General features: G+C 41.1%; 2 protein-coding genes across 2 annotated transcripts in view; both read right to left on the bottom strand.

Annotated features, from left to right (window-relative positions):
• Positions 1–2,053: 2,053 nt before the first annotated feature.
• espn (espin) overlaps positions 2,054–22,618 on the bottom strand; it is a 43,737-nt gene continuing 23,172 nt past the window's right edge. Inside the window, exons 11-15 of the mRNA XM_084552653.1 lie at positions 20,023–20,168; positions 19,376–19,759; positions 6,124–6,203; positions 5,246–5,257; positions 2,054–2,476 (exon numbers count right to left, since the gene is read on the bottom strand). Of these exons, the coding sequence (XP_084408779.1) occupies positions 2,329–2,476; positions 5,246–5,257; positions 6,124–6,203; positions 19,376–19,759; positions 20,023–20,168 (770 nt within the window). The 3' untranslated portion in view covers positions 2,054–2,328. The remainder of the gene's footprint in view (positions 2,477–5,245; positions 5,258–6,123; positions 6,204–19,375; positions 19,760–20,022; positions 20,169–22,618) is intronic.
• On the bottom strand, positions 15,433–17,523 carry LOC311494967 (espin-like protein; the record flags this gene model as incomplete). Its single annotated transcript, XM_084554247.1, has 1 exon — positions 15,433–17,523. One exon carries the CDS (start codon positions 17,521–17,523, stop codon positions 15,433–15,435), a length of 2,091 nt encoding a protein of 696 aa, XP_084410373.1.

Raw genomic sequence — 22,618 nt, forward strand, 5'->3', positions numbered from 1 at the left:
GACAACAAACACTGTTTGGTGATTGAAGATTTATTGTCTTAATATTTAACAGTCTGAAAATATAATATATCATTTATCCTATGGTGTATTCAAGCAAGGCTGAGACATGTAATAGATGGAAACAATGAAAATTGTGAGGGTCATTATATACAGAGTTTATATACTGTATATATACAGTACACATATATATGTAGATAGAGAGAGAAAGAGAGAGAGAGAGAGGAATAGAGAGAGAGGATCAAATGGCAGTCACATTTACATCATTTTTATTTTCATTATCATATGGCATCCGATGAAAGTGAATTAGAATATTTCCAAATGATCAAACAGTCCCATGTCTTTCACGGTGAAATGATGCTTATGCTTGATATATTATATTTGTAAAAATGTACATCCAACATAAATGACGTAAACACAGAATATCTTCCATCATGTGGGAATACACACAGGACATGTTCGCAAAGAGGGCATCATTGTGAGGTTTACTTAAAGTCCCCATAAAATCTAATTTGATGTCGTTATATATCGTGTGTCTTGCTACACACCAGTATCTGGCCCAAAAAGTCCCGGAAAAAGGATCTGAAACTGTTGATGACTCATCCTGAACTTGGGGGCGTGTGCTAATTATGCATCCAATGAAATGCTTTCTTAAGTAGCCATGTCCCTCCCTCCACATGTATAATGTATCTAGCAACATCATGTCCAGATTTGAATCTTGGCTGAAATACGTATGGACTTGATGGATGTACGACCAATAAGTGAATGAATCCTAAGAATACTATATATTATATATATATATATAGAATATATATATTTAGAAATAAGGAATGCTGTTCATTAATCAAACCCAGTATTGGTTCTGCCATGACAAACTGATCTAGCTTAACATCTACAGTTCTAACTATAATGCGCATTTTACGAGGTCTTGCTCATCTTATTTCTAATCAGTTGATGTTTGACCAGAGACACTGGGGGTTAGCGTATTGAGACGGTGTATGACTAAAACATAGCTCTAATCGTCTGTGGCAGAGCAGATAGCACTCTCAAGTCTGTAAGCAGATCTGCTCGTTAAAGATTCATCATCCAGGTTAGTGGGACAAAGGCCAGAACGGGACACAGGACAAACCGACGTCTTCTCTCTACTTGTGCAGTATTCAGTTTGCAGAGGAGGTGTCTAGTGTAGGATGCTTACTCTTCCCATGTGCTCGTTCAGTTTTATTTATTTATTTATTTTTTTATTGAAAGGCCATGCTCACATAGAAACCTAGGAAGAATTTCATTCACTTTCCGTGTCTTTTCTCTGATAATCCAGTTCTCCCCCTGGGGTCACGTACGCTCAATAATACGCCACAACATACTTGATACACATTATGCAACACATGCATACAACGATTTCACATTCGCCATTACAGTAGCTTAACATTTAGGTCACACATTGGGACATTAAATTGCGACTTTCTTTTTCAGCTTTTTTTTCCCAGTGAAATTTACTACAGTTCAATCTACAGGTCTCTACATAATCTTTGCGTTATTCAAAGTAGGATCGATTTATCGATAGTCCAAATGCACAGAAGATATGACAACAAGCTCAACTACAGAAACAGATTAGCAATGTTAGGATTTAGTTCTCACAGGACATACAACTCTGGCAATAAATCGAAGCCTAGAAAGTGCTTCTATTGAGCTTGATACAAAAATTTAATGACTAAGATGTGGTGCTATTTATATATTCAGAATCCGTTAGCTGCTTCACGATGTAACAAGCCTTTGCTGGGTATTTCTGTGCCATCTTTGGATGCTACTTTTTTTATTCATAACAGTGAATGATGCTAAAAAACAAAAAACAAAAGAAGAGACAATGTAAATGCAATAACAGGCTCTCCACCGTGGCAATCAATCTATCACAAGCCGCTTAAATCTTCTACGTGAAATAGCTTCTAGTGATTTGTAGGAAAGCCGATAGATACGGATAGTTTAGTTTGGGACATATGCGTTTATAGCAAATGTCCTAAGCAAGGAGAGTCAGTGCATGTCAGAACTGTTGCTAGTGCTAAGAGAGTTTGTGTCCATGAGACTTTCAATGGGAGGTGCAGAATCTTTCTCCACCTCCCATTGTTTCATCCGAGCTGAGCCTCAGAGGTTGTGTGGACAGCAGCGACCATCGTCTGGAGGCTGAGGAATGACACAGCGCTTCGGAGGAGGGCGAGCCGACCTCCTGCTGATCGGTGCACGGTGTGGGATGGAGGACGATGGAGGGGGGAGGCGTCGGGGAAGTCTATGAAGACGGGGAGCTCTGCAGGGCAGTGGACGGGGATGTTGTGATCCAGTTCACTGTTTGGCTATGTCCCCTTTCTTCAGAATAATCTGCCGCTGCCAGGGGGCCAGTTTGGTCTCGTCGTAGCCGAGGGTCCGTAGTCGCTCCTGCTCCGTCTTCTCTTCAATCTCCTTTGCCTGTTTGGCTTTCTCCTCGGCTTTTCTACGTGGACAACAGAACAGTAATTAGAATTGCACAGAAAAATGGCACGTTTCGTTTTCAGTTGTATATAGTTAGTACTTGAGTTGGATTCTCAGTTAAGATGAGAAGTGTTTTCCTTTAACAGCCTCCAGACTCCTGGTTTTAGACTTTCCAAATTGTTATGCAGATCATTCAGCCACAAAGTCAAGCAGTCTACTGACGTACTGGCTTGTGGTTCGTGTTCCACATTATCCCAAATATGTCTGATCGGATGCCTGTGCATGCCAGTCATGTTCTTTTGGTGTAGTGGACTGGATGTCCGCATACTTATGGAAATACATAAAGATGTTAGTCTGTTTGAGAAGGGTCAAATCATTGGCATGCATCAAGCAGAGAAAAAATGTAAGGAGATTGTAGAAACTACTAAAATTGGGTTATGAAATGTCCAACGCATTATAAAAAACTGGAAGGATAGTGGGGAACCATCACATCAGGGTAAGACGAGAGGCAGATGAAGTGATGCACCCATCATGCCTAGTGTCTACTGTACAAGCCTGTGGGGGCAGTGCTATGATCTGGGGTTGCTGCAGTTGCTCAGGTCTAGGTTCAGCAACGTTTTGCCGGGATTCATGGGGCTCAGATTGTGAAAGAGTGGTTCAGGGAGCATGAGACATCATTTTCAAACATGGATTGGTCCAGACTTTAACCCCATTAAGAATCTCTGTGCAGTGGTCAGACTCTCCCATCATCAGTACAAAATCTTGGTGAAAAATTAATGCAACACTGGATGGAAATAAATCTGGTGACATTGGAGAAGCTTATCGAAACAATGCCACAGCGAATGCGTGCTGTAATCAAAGCTAAAGACCGTCCAACGAAACATTACTATGTCTAACATGACTTTTTTTCTATCTGACCAGGCAGTGTATAATCCCCTTGCTCACACTCTACCACAGCCTCTGCACAGTTTACCCCGCATATTCATGCTTATTGTACACAGATCGTGCATGGTCAGATTTACTGTGTATTTAGATGGATAGACAGATTTATATCACTTGGGGGGAAGAGGACAAAAAAGGACAAAAAAAGAAAGGGACTGAATTACTTTTTTAACTAACCTGCAACCACATGAGGTCAATAGCAAAGTGCAATAACAATATGAATCTGGTATTTTTCTATTTATGCAACAACCATGTATGTACAGTACAGTCACAATAGTTATTATTATTATTATTATTCTTTTCTGGGTGTTTGGTATTTGGGTCTATAATTCCTGTACATGTATGTCTGACAGTGCTGTATGCGATGGAGATGTCAGTTTCCCTGCGGGAACCTCCCAAAGGGATCAATAAAGTTGTCTATCTATCTATCTATCTATCTCGCTATATCTATCTATCTATCTATCTATCTATAGAACTTAGTTTTTGAATCATCACCAGTTATTTTCTCATTTTAGCCTAAATAACAGGAAACACTTTAAATCATTCAATCCAGTTTAACTGCACCACAAACTACACCCTTCAAAATGAGCATCCAGTTAAATCACCACCTTTCTGACGCTGTTTCAACACCAACTGAACACCATTATTTGTTGTATTAGAATGCATTCATATTCATTTTCGCAGGTAAGCGTGCAGATTTAATTTTATTTATTATTATTATTATTTTCCTGTCTCTTACGCTCTCTGTCACCCTTAACTTCTGCTACGGGGTATCATTTTATCATTTTATATTATCACAGTACTTCCTGTTTGGCTCGTCCTTAAATAAATTTCAGAAACGCGCGCGTGTCGAATGTGCTGCAGGTGGTCGAACGTGCGTCAAACTTTTTTAGTCACGAGGAGTTTTGAAAAGGCTGCGGGACGGTTAATTGTCTTAACGGTGCTACAGTTTGAACTAAACACTTCCTTCTCTCTTTATATCCGCCTAAGGACACTTGCAGGGAGATATATTATCATTTTTCTGCGTCATTACTTTCTCCATCATGAGCTTTTTGAAGCCCAAAGGCGACAGGTGAGTGTGCAGCGTCATCAGCCCAGGTATCCAATAGCAGTTAGCTTATTTTGAAGCTTATTTACCTTTCAGGTTATTACAAGGCTTTAGCCCCAGCGCTGGGCTAGTAGTCACACCGGATAGTTGGGACAAATTACCTAAATTTGATGCTTTTGATAGTTAGACACGAACATTGATTTAAGCTGTGGTGCGTTTGCTGAATGTTTTGTTGACATGCTTGGTATCAATGGCTGTGACGACTTTTGACCACTAGATGGAAGCCTTGCTAATATATTTATAGTTTCCATTTTATTTCCGGTCAATCATTTTACACTCACTGGCCACTTCATTAGGCACACTAGTGAAAACTAATGTACTCAAGTATAACAGTCCTGCTCTAAATCCTCCATCATGACTGTCCTAATGTTCAGTTTATGTTGAAACAGTGCCAGAAAGGTGGAGATTCAACTGGATGATCATTTTTGGAGGATGTAGTTTGTGGTGCTGGTTTAAATTAAAGACTGAAGTGTTTCTGTTTATTAAACTAAAATGTAATTTAGAAACATGTATCTATGCAACACAATACAACTGAAAAGACCTGATCAATAGCTCTCTGTTATTTCAAACACATGTTAAACAACCATTGCCTTCAAGAAGCTAAGATTTAGTGCAGGATTGTTACGTTAGAATGCATTTGTTTTCACTTGTGTACCTAATGAAGCGGCCGGTGAGTGTATGTTACATGGTATGAACACAATTCTTGCGAAGGATTTAAAAAAAAAAAAAAAAACTCCTTACCTTTTTTGCTCCCTGTCACATCAGGAGATGGTAAGCACAAGAAGAAAAGGCGTAAATATCTCAAGCAGCAACAGCAATTTATTCGACAGGTTAAAGAGTTTAGGACAACGCCAAGACAATGTCGTAAAGATGGATGAAGACTGTCGCACAGAAAAGTGAAGTAGAGCAAAACTGCCAACTTTTCTTTCAGATCTCTTCTGCAAGGCAAATTTGCATCTTATAAACCACCTTTGATTGTGTCATGGTTATGTTTAGGTCTAACATTTAGCCTGAATGCAAATCCTTTTTTTTTTTTTTTTTTAACAAAGAATACTTCCTGTTTCTATTTCAGCATGTGGCTCAGTAAACTAACCTGAAGCCAGATTGCTTGAACTATGTTATATAACAGTGAGCTAGGAGCATGTCTTTGCAGTAGCAGATTGCGCAAATGTCAGAAGGACTTCATTAATCGTTATTGCAAACAATGTCTAAACAGATGGTATTCTGCAGAAAGCTTAAAGCATGCTATCCAACAACATACAGTTTGTGTGTTTGTGTCATTTTATCAGGAATAAATGGGACAGTGTATTCAAACACCTGCTGCAAACCACATCCGTTTACATTACTCCAGACATATTAGATTATCAGCAGCATCCTGTACAGACTTCAGATTTCACCCTTTATCTGAAGCAGAAATAACCATGCCGCCGTGAAATCAGAATGAACTGTTGATTCTGTTGCTTTGACCTAATCTTCTTGCATAGAAATCAGAAAACAAAGTGTGATGAGTTTTAGCAAGAATTCCACATCGAAAACAAGAGGTGACAAGGGTGAAAAAACATGAATATGGCACAAGACAAGATGAAAGGGGTGCAGAGCAATACTGCATCACTACTCACCTCTCTTCATCCATTTTCTTCTTCATCATGTCTCTCCTCCAGGCCGGCATTGATGCCAGGCGTGCTGCCTCCTCTTCAGCCTGCAAGGGGACAGAGGGGTCCAGGGAGAGACAGATCGGGACCCAGAGCGGTCAGTAAGGAATTCAAACTGTAGCCCTCATATCGTGCTTTGCATGACCTCATCTCCTGGTCAATAGACTACCCTCAAACATTTTATAGAGACACTTAAGTTGCGTTTTGAACCAAAATGGGAAAACCTGTATTTGGTAAACGTGTACGGCATTGAAATTATAAAAGTGATCTTTTTAGCAGTTAGCTAGCTATGCTAAATGCAGCATAATTTTCAAACGCAAGTAACTCTCTGTGCATTTACCATTATCTATACTTGTAGCCCATCATGAATGTGAACAAATTGCAAGCTAATGATCACGTCTGAGACGCTTCTTATGTTTTAATGAGGAAACATTCAAGCCCTGCATGTTGTCAGTTATGGTTGGCTGTTTTTTCTCCATCTTTTTTCTTTAAAATCTACTTAGTTTTACTCTGAAAAGTCATCAAGATAGTTCAAAAAACATGTGTACAGCAAATGAAATTAACTGGGATTTCTATGAGGTTGTAATACTAAATACCTTACTTGGCATATTTATACTATATATATTTAACCCATTCAGGCCTAAACACTCTTCTGTAAACCCCCTCTCAAAACCTGAGGTTTTTCAGAATATGTCAACACTTAAACCTTAATTTCTCAGGCTCTGTAGCAGATAAAAACATGAGATAAAAAGCATTTGACAGCTTACTTCTTTGGCTTTCAACTTGACTGACTTGCTAGGGCATAATCTTCAAATGCATTTTTTTTTTAAAAATCAATAAACTCCAAAAATTTTGAAAATTTAGAAAATCAGTAAAGATCTATTTTTTCAATTACTTCGTCAATATCACTTCCTTCACTTGAGTCAGCCATGACGGATCGCTAGCACGGTGTTTACAATTTTCGACCAAAACATACTCCACGTGTAGGCTTATTTCGACCAATCACAAAGCGTTTTATTAGTCACATGAGTTTAAAAAAAAAAATCCCTAAGCATCTCTGTCACTCACCCAAGAATATTTCAGCCAATCACAGTGCATATAATTGGCCATGTGCCTCGAAAAAGGCGACAACGCTCAAAATGACACAGACGCGTTTGCCGGCCTTAATGGTAACTACGCATAGATGCGTGATCCGGTCTGAATGGGTTAAGGTGATATTGAGGTTCGCCGTTGCTAAATGTTAAAGAAAAGCACGCAACCACCTGCCCAGAGATTAACTGTAATAAAAGTCCAGTAAAAAGTCCAGCCTCTTTATATATGCATATTCTCAAATGTCATGTCTATATACTAATGGCCTTAATGCAAAACTACCCAGATAGCAAGCCTAGTCGGCCCGATTCTGGCTGAGTGCCGGCAGTGTCGGCAGAGGTCCGTGTCGGCTGAACCACAGCAAACACAGTCGGCCCGATCTTGGCTGAGCGCTGCCACTGTCGGCAGAGTTCCATACGACTGAGGCACTGTCCCCCGTTGAATGGGCCGACACTGACACGCAGTAGCTGGGCCGACTACTTTGTTTCTTTACTTGGCCCGATAGAGGTTTGATGGGCTACTGCCAGAGTTCAAAGCAAGTTCGGCAGACGGATCTCATACAGTGTGTGGCCCGATACTTGAAGAACGGACATTGATCAGTATCGCGGCAAAAATGAAATATGAAGCTGTAGGCGGACACTAAACGTATATGGCCCAATTCTGCAAAATGACTGTCGGCCCATTATGTGGAAGAGAGGTAGAGCAACGTTTATCAGCAGATCCAATATATGCGACTTCATCAGCTAATATGTTTTTTTCCCAGAACACACTCCATTAATTAATGTTAGGCGATGTCAAAGGCTTACAAATCGGGGGATTTATTTCTGTAGACAGTTGACGAACAACAAACAAAATAGCCTAGTAGCCTATATCAAAGCAATTATATTAGTCTACACCTGTCATTTTTTTCTGTAGCCTAACATCTGAAAGTAGCCTATCACACTCCATAAAACAGCCTAATCCATGTTCGCGGCAAAAAAACACTATTGTATGGTGGATGAGCATTATACAGGAGACGGCCCGATTCCATTAAGTGGCTATCGGCCCGTTACCTATGGAACGGCCACAGGCCGACTTTCAACGGCCCCACGGAGCCAAGGCGGCGCGAATCTGTCTCATTTCTCGGACACCGATCTGGTAAGTGACACCTCTGAGATTTTACTTGCTTAATCATGAATGTAATGAGTGTAAAGGGTCATAGAAATAGCCTAAACATTCAACGAGGGCCTTTTAAAATATATGCATATTACTTACAAGACGTCTGATTTATGATGTAAATAGGATTCTCCCCGCAATTAAAGTTAATAAGGGCCATCTAGGTTAGTAGCATAGGCTACATAGATCATGCTCTGCCCATTAAATGCATAGTAAAATATTAAATGCCCGCATAGTCTACGCAAAATCGAAATATCGTGATATGTAGTGCTAACGTTGTTTAAAGTTAGTAAACTTAGCTAATAGCCTATTTGACAGCTGCCGGTATTAAGATTTAGGCCCCTTGAGCTAACGTTAGCATTTCAGAATTGGTTCATTCAGCTCATTCATTCATTGACGCACATTTTCAATTATCGTGGGTAACGTTAATGATCATCTTTTGGATTTTGCTTAACTCTTCAAATCGAATCTCTTTTATCTGTGCTAAATCAGCCATCCTTACACCAGAAGACTTTGACAAGATTTGGGAAAGAGTCTGTAGTATTTTGAATAACATTAAAGCTTGAATGTGGGGAATTAATTAAAAGACTCCATTTTCAAGAGTCTTTCCCAAATATTGTCAAAGTCTTCTGATATGGGTAGCATTACTCGACAATTATGCGCACTGCTGCTCTATCATAATTCCACTGCGTTAGAACCATTGAGAGTGAGGAGTCACGTGCCGATTTGGGTTGATTTGGGCGGGGTCTGAGCCGGTCGGCCATGATGGTAGGAGACTCTATCGGTTGCCAGGGGCAACGCCTTCAGAACTTAACAGAGGCACGACTGAACATTCCAGAGCTCTTTAATTTTTGTGCGTTTATTATTTCGGCGGGACAGATCTACGAATACAAGAAAAGTAATAAAGTAAAGCAATGGAGAAAGTTAAGGCGAAAGAAGCTTACACCTACCGCAAAACAGCGGTAGGTGCGGTCGTGTTCGTGCGTTGTGTTTATTAAGACCAACAGAGACCGAACCACTGTTTTCGTTGATTTATTCGCCGTACCTGGCAGGACAGTCTCGTGAAACTTCCAAATAACTTGCTCTCACACTGTAGCGCAGGGAGACAGCGCAGGAAAAGTTGTCATAAAACATTTACTCAATACACGTCTACAGCTTCTACCAACGGACCTGAATCAAATAACTTTACATTTAAACTTTTAAGTTATATTTTTATTATTGAATTCATAATTTACACAATTTAGTGGACTGGATGGTCCTTGAATATGTTTATTATCGTTAATAAACAACGTTAGGTGTGCTGGTTGCTGTTTAAAGTTCTTACCATAAATGACATTATGATCTGAAAAAGACAGGTACATTTATATTTATTACAAGATGATTCTCTTTCAGTAACCAGTTAAAGTCATGGCTACCCTTGATCGCCCTTCCATGCCTGCTAAACATAGCAGGAAATGTAAGTATCATCTTGGCTTAATATTTGACTGGTATTAGTGTCTTTAAAGGACAAACATGTATTTAAAGTACTGGTATTATTTTTTTTCCATTTAACCCTTCAAATGTGACATAATAGTTTCATTAACTTATAGTTTTTTCCCTTCCATAGATACAGTGTGGATAATTGGTGACAGCCATATCCGGCGTGGGGCCCAGAGAGCTGCCACCACCACAGGAAGCAACCTTTGCCTGCCGGAAGTCCACATTTCCTGGTTTGGCTGGGGTGGACTACGGTGGAGCGGTCTTCTCCCCTTTTTTAACCACTCACTGCGAGGAAGAGCAGCTCCTGACCTCCTCGTGGTTCACTGTGGTGGGAACGACCTGGGGGCAGTCAGCAGTGTGAAACTGGTCGGACATATGAAGGAAGACCTCCAAGAACTTCATGGCCGACACCCTGGGATGAAAATCCTTATCTCAGCGCTGACACAAAGGTGCCGGTGGAAAGCAGTCTCCAATCCCAGGAAGATTGACAAAGCCAGGAAATTTGTCAACAGTGTCATGGCTGCATTTGTTTGTAGCATAAATGGTGCCATGATTGAGCACCCTCACATTAGGCATGACAGTCCAGGGTTATTTTTGGCAGATGGAGTTCATTTCACACCTAGGGGAAATGATATGTTTTTAAATACTTTAGCTATGTGCCTCAAAGACCACCTCCAAATGCAGTGACTTGACCTGAAATTACAGTTAGCAGTTACTGCTTTTGAATGTGGCCCTTGTGGCGCATTGTGTTTGCTTAGCATAAAGATAGCCTTGGCTGTCATGGCTAATGTTGAGTTTATAATTATAAGATTAATTAGATTGTTAAAACGATTGTTATAAATATCTGCAGCCATGACACTGTTACACTGTTAGTTTGTTCCTACTTGTAATCAATTTGTTATCAATTTGTAATCATTTTTTTTATTGTGTCTGTTATTATGTGTGTGTGTTCAAAGTGTGTTATCAATTTGTAATCAGTGTTTTTTAAATTATTATTGTCTGTCTTAATCATTTTTATCTTAATCATTGTTGCTGTTAATACAAGTTTTTTAATGAATTTCAGTTTATTGTCTTTATTGATGTTTGACCATTTCTGGGCCAATACAAGCCCAGCCGTCACTCAGCTACACCAGTTATGTAGTGTGTGGGCCAGTACAGGCCCGGGGGCCCAGCCGACACTCAGCCAACACTCGGCTACACCAGTTATGTAGTGTGTGGGCCAGTACAGGCCCGGGGGCCCAGCCGACACTCAGCCAACACTCAATCATATCAGTTTTACAGTGTGTGGGCCAGTACAGGCCCAGAGGCCCAGCCGACACTCAGCCGACACTCAGTTATATAGTGTGTGGGCCAGACCTGGGCCAACAGAATGCATGACAGTCATTTTACAGGGTGTGGTCCACACCTGGGCCAACAGAAACAATAAGAGTCATTTTACAGTGTGTGGGCCAGACCTGGGCCGACAGAAACAATAAGAGTCATTTTACAGTGTGTGGGCCAGACCTGGGCCGACAGAAACAATAAGAGTCATTTTACAGTGTGTGGGCCACATCTGGGCCAGAGCAAATTTTTTGTGTCATTTATCAGTGACTGGGCCATTGTTGGGCCGGAGGCCCAGCCAGAACTGGGCCGACACCCAGGCAACCCTGAGGCAAGGTAGTGGGCCAGAGGTGGGCCGATCAAATTTTGCTATCTGGGTAAACACTAGACAATGGTATATTGTGTAAAATTACAAAAGCAAACCGATCTCATCGTATGTATTCCTCTTTCCCGTTTTGTTTAAAATACAGTAAAGACTTTTCAAATGGACAGGAAAGCTTTTTACAGGATGTTTTCTCTCTGTGCACATACGGTAATTGGATCCTCTTTTTTCTCTTTCAGGCTGTAATTGGAGGTGGAGGTGGAGCAGGAGCGGAGGAGAAGAGAAAAGAAAAAAAAGGACAGCCATCTTGGATTTCTCATCTTCGCCTGACAAGATCCATTACCCCTCCGCATTCCTTTTACTGAAGGATTTCACTTGCCCTAGCAAACTTGAATCCAGGTAAGATTATCTATGCAATGCATTTTTAATGAATCCCCTGGGAATTTCAGGTCAAGAAAAAAAAAAACGAAACAAGAATTACCTTGTTAAAATGATTACTATTTGGTAATAATTAATTTATATGGTCATCAAAATTAGCATAAAAGCTGCAGTACCGCTTATTTAACCAGTGACATCTTGAAACTTCTTGAAACCTTGGCTTCTTAATGTTGTCCATAGCTCTGTTGACTTACATTTATAAATACATATCAAAGCTCCTATCCACACGGCTGTCTAGAGTAATGAAGTAGAGCAATGATTTGAACTTAAGACAATGAGGAAAGGTGAGGTAACAGGTTGAGCCACGATGACCTTTTAATTTCTGAACAGACTAACAGCTGGACGTCTATCCTTCCAATAAATTCCATGAGTAAAGCCAACAAACAAGCTGCAATTATTACAACACCCTGATGGGATTCTTAATGATTCTGGAGTCATCTACTGCATGTTTCATGTGTTGTGACAATGGATTAGATCCAACCGTATTATTTTTTATACATGCACCGCAGCCCTGAACTTATCCAGACATTACCTGAAAGAGCTGTATGTGAGAACGCAAATGTCCGAATCAGCTGGACCAGGCATTAAACACACTTGACCGTGCCAGCGGATTAGTACAAAATCTGTGTAATGTCCCACTGATCAGCGACAATAGTTTGGAAAATTTGCAACGGCAAAGTGTGTGTGCGGATTTGTGTCACGTCATGCCTCCTGCACACTGTACTCATGCGCATCATGCCTCATCTAAATAGAAGAACAAAAACAAAACCGGTGAGTATGCATCTGCATGTGTGACGGGTCAACTCTGCAAAGTTTTCCTGACCTGATTCTCCAAATATTGTCATTCGTGAGAACAGCTCTTGTCCAGAGAGAGGCATGAAGAACCAACAAGACGCATTGTGAACCGATCACTCATAAGCCCTCGCCAAGGTCGTCTGTGTCTAACTGTGTGCTCTGATATTTGAGTGGAAATGAAGTCGTCAGTTTCATCATCAGTAACCTGATTATGTTTGGAATGACAGACACAGCTGTGATTAGCAATGTCTCTTCGTTTCCCACTTGTGTTTGTACAACCAAAACACATTTTCAAACTAGATTATAGTAACAGTGCTTTAGATTGGCAAGCAGCTGTTGCCGTCAGTAATTTGTTAATAGGATAACTTGAGCCTGTACAGTGTCTTTGATTATGACTGCGTGATTGGTTGGTTAACCTAAAGAAGAAGATCTTTATTGATCTCTTACATTCACATGGCCAGTCTTGGTTATGGGCAATGCTGAAACTTAAATATAGTGCTACTGCTACTAAACATGTCAGAGGAATAGCTTGTACTTTATACTGGTGGGTCTCTGGAGGTCACAAATTTGGCGGTCTTGTCAATATCTGGATATAAGAGGGATTGGGGTGTCTGTTTTATGCCTGAGAATCAACAGTAGGCCTTCAGGGACACATTCTCTTAAGACCTGCATATAATCACAATATAGATTTTATTGTTGCTTATTTATTGCTTGTACTTGTGTTACTTTTCCTGGATTTATTTATTCTCAGTAGCTTCCAGTCAGTTCTGTAAATACAGATATCTGTGAATGTGCAGCATGCAGGAAAAGAAGATCACTTGTGTAACAAATTATAATTCTGCACATCACTTACTTATTGTTCAGTGACAATTATTAGTATTAGCATTACACACTTTTCTGTTTATTGTGCCATAGCTGTACACATATATATATATATATATATATATATACACCTCTACGTTTATCAGTTGCACTGCCCTTTGAGCCGCGAGGTGATGAAGATTCACTGTAACCTCCTTATAGCTCCTGTAAGCCACAGATAGCATGACTGCGGGTGGCGCTAAGAGGGTTATTCGCAGGTAATCTTGACGCCAGAGAACAGACACGATGAGGATAGTGTGGTTCTTTACATCTAAGATCGTGGCCGTAGAGGACATTCAACGACTACGTGTCCATTTGGTACGTGGTTATTTACGTGCTCCAAATGATACATGGCCTCATGACTGCGCTGATAATTTTAATATTTGTCAAGACAATAACCACCGGCAGTTAATAGGAAATCTTATAGTAAAGCACAGCTGAAGTCCTATAATCACAAAAATGTCAACAAACTTTATTTCTCATCGATGTAGAAATCAAATAATAAAGTAATATACACTCAATACACTCAAATTACACAGTAACAAAAGGATGGAATAAACACCATGGAACAATAATAAAGCCTTAATTTGTTGTACCGTATATATTTTTGTCACTTAAATGTTTTAATTTGCTGACAGAAATGTGTTCTGAATTTCATTTACCATATTTAATATTTTTTTGTTTTGCAATCTATATTGAAAGGCACACGCATACACAAAATCACGAGTTCAAAGACAAACATTGACCATTTATGAGGCTCTAAGTAGCCTCATAACTGCAACAAGAAGCACTTAATATAATAATGTAATAGCTGTGCATAAAGAGTAAGAGAGGGTAAGTTTTATTAAGATGTCTTTCTGTTATTTCTGGCAACTTTCTAGCTGCACACTCTTGGGAGTTTAATTCAAGTCTGCCTCTCTAACACCACACTGAGACGTGCACAGTGTATTAGGGTTTTTTACTGTATATGGATCAGTAACACTCTCCATCAGAACTGGACATACCAGACGCTGCTCAACTTTGGTCACACAGCGTTGCTATCAGGAATTTAAGTTCAGTGAGACTGATGTTCAAATGTCATTTAACAAACTGGCTAGAATATGATGGGGTGAGGGAGCAACAAGGAGAAAAGAGGGGGTAGAAAAAGTCCACACATGTTTGATAAAGAGAAGGTTTGTGAAGCTGAAACTGTGCTTTCATCTGGTAATTGTTGGTATAATTTGTTATCACTGAAACGTATGGATCTTTACTCTAAATGTCAGTTAACAGTAAGTTGTAGCTCTTATTTAAAGGCCTCCAATCTGGTGCGACGACTGTTGAATGCGTCTGAAAGTGGTGTAAGTTAATAAGTCACAGAAGCGCAACATGAAATTCAATCTGAATTATTGTATATAAACTGAATGTGCAGAAGTCTATTACAAATACGATCTAAACAAACATGATTTTTTTTTTTTATGGCAAATATTTCCCATGAAAAATGTGTTTTCTTAGAAGCAGTGTATCATGGCAATCAGTCATACTTCATCTAAAAGCTCTTGGTTCAACACAATTCAAAATCAAATGGTTGAAACAAATCTACTTCTCTTTTGACAACAAAGCTTTTTTTTTTTTTTTCATCCACTGAAAATGGTAAATGGTAAAGTCAGTACAGCTTAGTGGATGCTCTTTGCTTTGCTGCGGTTAAGTCCCTTATGTGACATGGCCTAAACACTAACACACCAGATTAGTTTCCTCTCTCAGCATGCTCCTCTTAATACAGTTCCTCTTTGGTTGTACAACTGCTCATGAACCGTGCTCACGGTATACCCACACAGTTGTTAGATATCAAAGAGCTCAGCTTCCTTTTCTTTCCAAAAAGCAAAGCTTCGGTCAATGTATCTGATGATTTCCTCATTGCTGAACTCTTTAAGCTCATATATCACTTTTATTGAGTCTTCATTGGGTTCATCCCTGGGTGGAGGTTTGTCTACATGAGGTTCCTCTATGATTTTAACAGTGACAGGGGGCACATCTTTCACTGGACCTGGTCCTGAAATGTCTGTTGTGTCTTTAGGCGTCTCCGCTTTTGTTGTTGCGTCAATATGTTGCACACTTTCAGTTGAAATGCTCTGTATGTGGTCCTGCTCTAAACGTTTTCCATTACAAACCCCAGATACATTTGATGACGTCTGCTCACTGGCTTGCACATTGCCATTAAGGGTACTTTGCTGGCCATTGTCAGATGCACCCTTCTGAGCTGCAGCAGCCGATGAAGTTGGAGAAACATCTGGTTGTGAAGCTGGTGGGGAAGGCTGTGGTGATTGTGCAGGTGGACTAGGCTGTGCGTTTGGAGGTGGAGGTGCAGGATGGGTAGGTGGTGGAGGAGGGGGAGGATGAGAAGGTGGAGGAGGGAGTGATTCCGGCATTGGCATAATGGAAACGTCAGGAGACATAGAATACAGAGAAGCTGTCATCACACCTCCCCCATCATCCGAGTCCCCAAAATGCTTGAGTTTTATGTCCTCAAAACCATCTGCCCAGTCCCGCTTCCCTCTCTCAATTTCCTCCATGACTTCCTTGTGAAACTGCCTTATGACCTCCCATTTATGGCTTCCAAGACGGTCAAACATCTCGTAGCACAAGAGGTGTCGGAATTTCCGCTCACTGCGAGACATGTTCATCTCCAGCAACTGGAAGTATCCAAGCATGAACAGGTCAAGAGTTAGGCTGTCGTAGCTCACAGGCGACCCGTTGATGTGTGGCAGGAAGTGCTCTGGCCAATAGATCATCTGGGCACGACTCAGCCTGCGAATCTGGCGTGTGGGCACTTGACTCATGATTGTCCTCCAGTGGCCAATCAGATTCCCCACGACCTGCTTTGACTTCATGAATAGAAGGAGTTTGTCGTCTTCACTCTGCATCTCCCCACCAATTTGTGCACTAAACTGGCTGTAGTCCTCCAAGCCCACATGTAAATGAGATCCTTTCCTGCTACTATATTTAGTCCGATAAGATTCAGAGATAGTATACTTCCGCCAGTGTTCAAGGAACAGGAAGACGATTCTCTCTTTCCTCATTTCAATGCATTCCTGGACGTAGCTTAGATCCGTCTGAACCTCCAAGGTTCTCGTTAGTTGGTCGTTATTTAAAATGGGGTCTGCAGAAAGAACCTGGTTGAACTGTTCGATTTTAGTTGGAGCCATTGCTTCAGAGGGTGCATACGTCTGAGGAGCATGAGATGCAACAATAACTGGTTCTTCAACAAGTGGTAAGACTGATTCTGCCACAGGAGGTAAATTTCCATTGGTAAGGGACTCATGGTTCCCAGCAGTGGAACAAGAGATATCATCCCGAGGAGCTGTCTCTGGACCATAGCTAGACTCACTTATCACAGGGAGTGACCTCTTGCGTTTGTAAACCCTATTTGCTTGGTTATCTGCAGCCTGCGACTGACTCTGAATTTCATAATTGGCCTTAAGGTTCTTCACTGACACTCCACATTGCTTTATTTCATTCTCCACATCCTCTCTTGTTGAGAACGACTGAGAGCGTCCAATAAATCCATTACCAGCTGATCCTGCTGGTTGAGACTGAGCTGTGCTCACATTCCTTGTTTCTTCAGGAGAATAACCAGGACATATAAGATCCAAGATGTCTATCTCTTTCCCTCCCAGGGTGGCAAGAAGAATGGCCATACTCTTGAGAAGGGAAGAAATCTTGCTGCACCAGGCTGGAAGATCTTCAGCTTGGCCATGTACCTGCTTCGGATTGACTGAGAAGTGCTCTTGATTCAGAGCAGCAGACACTGGTAGAAGCTGGTGAAGCTGTCGCTCCAATTCTTCCAGTTCCTTCTCGACTTCGGATACCTTATGCATGACTTGCAGGTTCTCAATTTGCTTCTCAATTCGGTTTAGGTCTGCCTCAGTCATCAGCTCACCGAATGGGCCCAAAATGGCATTGTGGATGTGGGAGTAGTGCCATTCCTGAGGCTGGTAGTGTCCACTTGATGCAAACTAAATCAGAGGTCAAAGGAGACCAATAGGACAAGAAAAAAAAAGGGAAGGATGGAGGGATTCCTTCAGCTTGAAGTTCCTGGTATGACCACACGCTTCAGTGCAAATACATCCTGACACACAGGATTTACATGGATTTAGTGGTGCAATGGCACAGCCTCATTACAAGCACAAAACCTCCTACTCTAACTTTGAGTACTAGAGAACAGGGAATCATTTGTTCTTTTCGCATTACGTTACAACATGTTTTATTTTGTTTTAGGTACGTGACATTGCAGAGCTTTTACATGTTTGTTTGTTCACTCCGTCTTTACGGTTCCTATCAGTTGTGTTTGTCTTGTGTTAGTTTAAAAGAGGAGCTACACAAATTCTGGTTTTACTGCCATTAAGTTGTCTATCTCCTTGCAGCCCAACTACACTACAAAATAGTCACTTTTGGGTCCTGCCACCAGTGCAAAAGCACACTTCAGTCCCCACCCAACATTTGTAGGAAACCATAGTGGGTGTGATTAGAGAACTCAGTGCAGCACAAATTGTCATCCTTACTGCACATACATTGTATTTACAGTATTTTGCAACGTAAAGTGCTACACTAATGTAGTTGTATTGTTGTGCTTTTTAAAGTTTCGTCGTTATTAATTAATCAATGGTTGACCTGTAGTGTGAATGGGCCGGGCATCACACCACTGAATCGGCATGTAAGTACTTGGAGCTGCAAAAACTCCATCATCAAACACCAGCCCACACTGTGAATCCGTTGGTCAAGTGCGTTAATGCTGTGATGGTCGTTGTAGCCAAGTGTTCAGTTCAATACACTCCAAAAGGTCTGTTATTAACAAAGATGCATGCACAGAAATAACCTCGAAAAGACAGTGAGCACATGGGTGCCTACATTTAGAGCGAAGTAGATTTATTGCACTAATTACTAATAATTTTCATGTGTCTAGGTGGAAATATAAAAATACTTTTATGTTCAGCTTAGTTTCATACGTTTAGGCATCAACTGCTTAGATGTTTTAATGATACCACTGCATCTCAACACATAAAAATGCAAGTCAGCATCAATAAAGGACATTAAAGGGAAGTGTCTACTGGTTGAGTCACTGAAGAGTATAAGATTGCAATCAATTATTAATCAGTCAAATTCGCTTCTCTTCTTATATTACACTAAACTAACAAGTGTTCACATTGCTCCAGTATGAATTACTAATCGATACCTAAATAAACATAATATTAACACGCATTGGAGTGCCTGTTTATCAAGAGTGACACTGAGAGGTAGTTGCTGTTGGTTTCTAAAGTGACTAAATCCAGTTTAGAAAAGCATTTTTTGCAAAATAGCCAATGCTGATTGAAACACTTGGGAATAACTGTGGTCATGGCATTTATTCTAAACTTATATACATTATATAATTATTCAGACAGTCTTTCAGCTATTGTGTCAATTAGCTTAGATGCTACACTTCTGAATTTGTAGTTTGTTTGTTTGTTTCACCCTCAACTGTGTGACAGAAAAAGTCAAAAAGAAAGATCAAAAGAAATGCCATGCAAAATTAATCATCACGCAGCGTCGGTGATAAAAAACACAAAAATCCACACTCAAATCCAAGCAGCAGCTATCCCTATCACGTTACTGATGTGAAAGTGAAGCTACTTCCAGTATATTCATGTTTTCTGTGACTTTTTAAATTTGCAGGGTAACAAATAGGGATAGCTAAGAGTCAACAAAACTTTTTGACGTTCAACAGTCTTGTAGCATCACGCTTACCTTGCGCTTGTGCTCTTCCTCGTCTTGCATCTTGACCTGAAGCTTTCGCACCATCACCTGCCTCTTCCATTCAGGAATCGCTTTTCCCTGTTCGTCATGAGTGGGCACGAGAGCCTCCACGTCTGTGAGGCTCGTCTTCCGCCCTGACTCTGCTCTTGCTGAGCCGCCGCCGTTCCCGTTGACCACCGAGTTGGAGGGAAGTTGCTCATAGCTTGCAGAGGTTGACATGGTCCTGGCAGATCCGGAGCCCGTTGGGCTGGGGCTAGGGCTGGGGCTGGGGCTCGGGGTTGTGGGTGGAGGGGTGACAGACGTATTGGTTGGTGGAGGGGACGATGGTTTGGCTGGTGGGGTAGATGATTGGGTCTCTGGAGACGTGGTGTTTTCCTGGAGTACAAATATATGGGGATTTTAAAAAACTTATTACTGGAGACCAGTTTTTATATTTTTTGACACATGCAATAATGTGCATGATTTAAATTTGAGTGATTTTGTCATGTTGAATTGTTCATTATACCTGCATGTGCATGCATCTACTAGTACTTGACTTAAAAGGTAGGATCAAGTCTATCCGTAATCCGGTTGATTTGACAGAATTATAAATTGCATCTATCACATAAATTGGTAGAGGAGGAAGGCCGTGGACCTACATTGTTTCCTGTTGGTCCGCTGCTGGAAAAGACAGTGGTGTAGCCTTTAGTCTGAGGTGTGGGCTTGAGGCTCTTCCCTGCTTTGATCTCTGCCAGCAGCTCTGAGTTGTCACCAGTGGGGGACATCATGTTGAAAGATTTTGTGCCTGTGGACAAAGGAAGAGAGCAGACAAGTGAAACCAGGTAGAACGGTGGAACAGAGGAGGACAGAAACGGAGAGAGTGAGAGAGATACACTGACGAAGAGAAGCGGGGTTGGGTGGCGTTTCGGTGTTAAATATTTCATCCAATCAGCCAGGTAACAATGCTGACCCGGAGCGTGTTGGACAATGATGGGAGGTCATTATGGTTTACTGAGCCTGCATCTCTCGTGGATGAGCTAGATGCGTTTCTATTTAGATTTGTTTGTGTCGGTTGGTGCTCTCCTCTATACCTCTCGGGGTTGCGTGTTTGCTTATGACATGTCTCTCATTAGGTAAGTGTTGCATCAGTCAACAGCTGGAGTGCGCTGGATGGGGAGGGGGGGGCAATTAATAATAATAATAAAAAAAAAGCACAAAGAGAAGAGGCAACAGAAAACTCTTTGAGTGTCACCTGACCATAACATACACAGCTAAGCCAGTGCTGGACTTTCAGCTGTTTAAAAAAAGTAGGTTGACCGTAAAAAGTGTATACATTCAGCTTCCATTGACCCTAATCTTCAAGACCGTGACCTCTATTTGTTAATGCTATTACAAAAGGCACTTTGTTCTAACTTTTAATCACCGACGGAGTAAATTAAATAAGTTTAAAATGTCAATAATGCTGAGTCAAAGACGTGTAAGTGTGCATGAGAGCACTTTTTCACTTCGCTTGCTAATTTCTGCAAACCCCAAACGATATGATAACATTAACTCATGAATAATCAATGCACATTCAAGCTCCATTATCAATGAGAAAGTATCCAGATATATAGCACTGATAACACAGGTACTACTAACTGTTGGTAACAGCTACATATTCTCACTTTACAGCTCTACAGTGTTACAGTTTTTATTTCAATTAAAGAAAGAGCTAGTAGCTACCTCACCTGTTTTAGTGAACGTAAACCTCCAATATAGAGAATATCCTCAGTCCCTCATTGTTTTCTAATTCTACTTGTTGAATGGTAAAAAAAAAATCCTCTCGTAAAAACTGTTCCCCGTTGAGACGACCACAATGGTCTAGCTGGACACAAAGGCTCTCGCTAGCGTGCCACCCCTCCTCACGCTCCCTTGCTCTCCCCGTCTCTGTCTCTCTCTCTCGGGGAGGAGAGAACGGCTTTGTATTAAAGACCCATCATCACAGTTGGGGGAAATCTAAAGGAATCACCAGTAACTGGAAGTGACAGCGAGCCACTGGCAAGCCGGCTGGGAATTAACGCACACATGCGAGCGCCCGCACACACTGTCACCCTTCAATCCTCAGCTTGTCCGTCCGCCCCACCAGACCTATCCTCACTGTATCAAGCCTGACACAGTTCACTTGGATACACTGAAACTGTAGCCAGTAAAAAGCCTGTGGATGGAAAAGATACACCGAACTCTGACACCCTTATGACAACGTGTGACGGCTTATGAAAATCCACTTTAGGAAGATTATTGCATTGTCATGTGCAAGGAGTGCTACTAAAACCAAATAACCTCAAATAAGATCAGTAGTAAGGAAGCATTGGCTTTAATTATGGGAATATATGAAGCCTACCTTCGCAAATTTCTCCTGGACATGTCCTCATTATTAAACTCAAGGAAAAGTTGATGATCCACAACCACAAAATAACAACAATGTGACTGATGCTCCTTTTCTGAATGCACCTTCGTATTTGTGTTCTTTCAGTCAAAGATTGTGCGCCTGCCTGTGTGCTTTTGTTTAGGCTAGGGGTGTGGGTTCAGCAGGTCCGCCAGAGCGAGTGCAAAGGAGGGTGGAGGTGTGGCACTCGACAACTTGACAAATGACCTCTCATAATACGAAACAGCACAAAAGGGTTTTTTAAGATCTCGGTTACGACTTGAGCAGCAGTCAAACTGTGGCATCTGTTAACGTCACGCGTGTCCTACACATAAAAAGTAGGATCCTTCACACCCTGTTGATAAATAGAACACATTAGGGAACTTTAAACATGTCAGCCACCCGGTCGTATGAGAGCCTCTTTACGGGCCTGTTTATTACCAGAATAAACCTGTAGAACAAATAAAATTATATAATTACTGAGCACACACTCCTCTTTAGCACTTAACGAGTAAAGCATGCTCCTTTATATATATTTTTTTCTTTTGGTAATCACTAGAAAACTATACTAACAATCTACATTGTCGTAGCGTCATTTCAAATCAGCCACCTGCTTCGTTGCGGCTGTAAACTCATCGCGATCCGTCAGATGTGCTAATTTTTACGGCCACCAAACAACCTGTTCATTACCTGATTAACGCTGCGGCCATTAGTGAGCACACACACACTACTCTTTAGCTTTAAGTATTTTATTGCTGTCCCTCCATTGCACAGCGGAAGGAGCATAAATACACGAGACAGTTGTAGTTTTACCTGACCAGAGTGTCGAGATAAAATGCACGGATTGTAAA

The sequence above is a fragment of the Chelon labrosus genome, assembly GCF_963514085.1.
Source record: "Chelon labrosus genome assembly, chromosome: 10".
In the NCBI taxonomy this organism is placed as follows: Eukaryota; Metazoa; Chordata; class Actinopteri; order Mugiliformes; family Mugilidae; genus Chelon; species Chelon labrosus.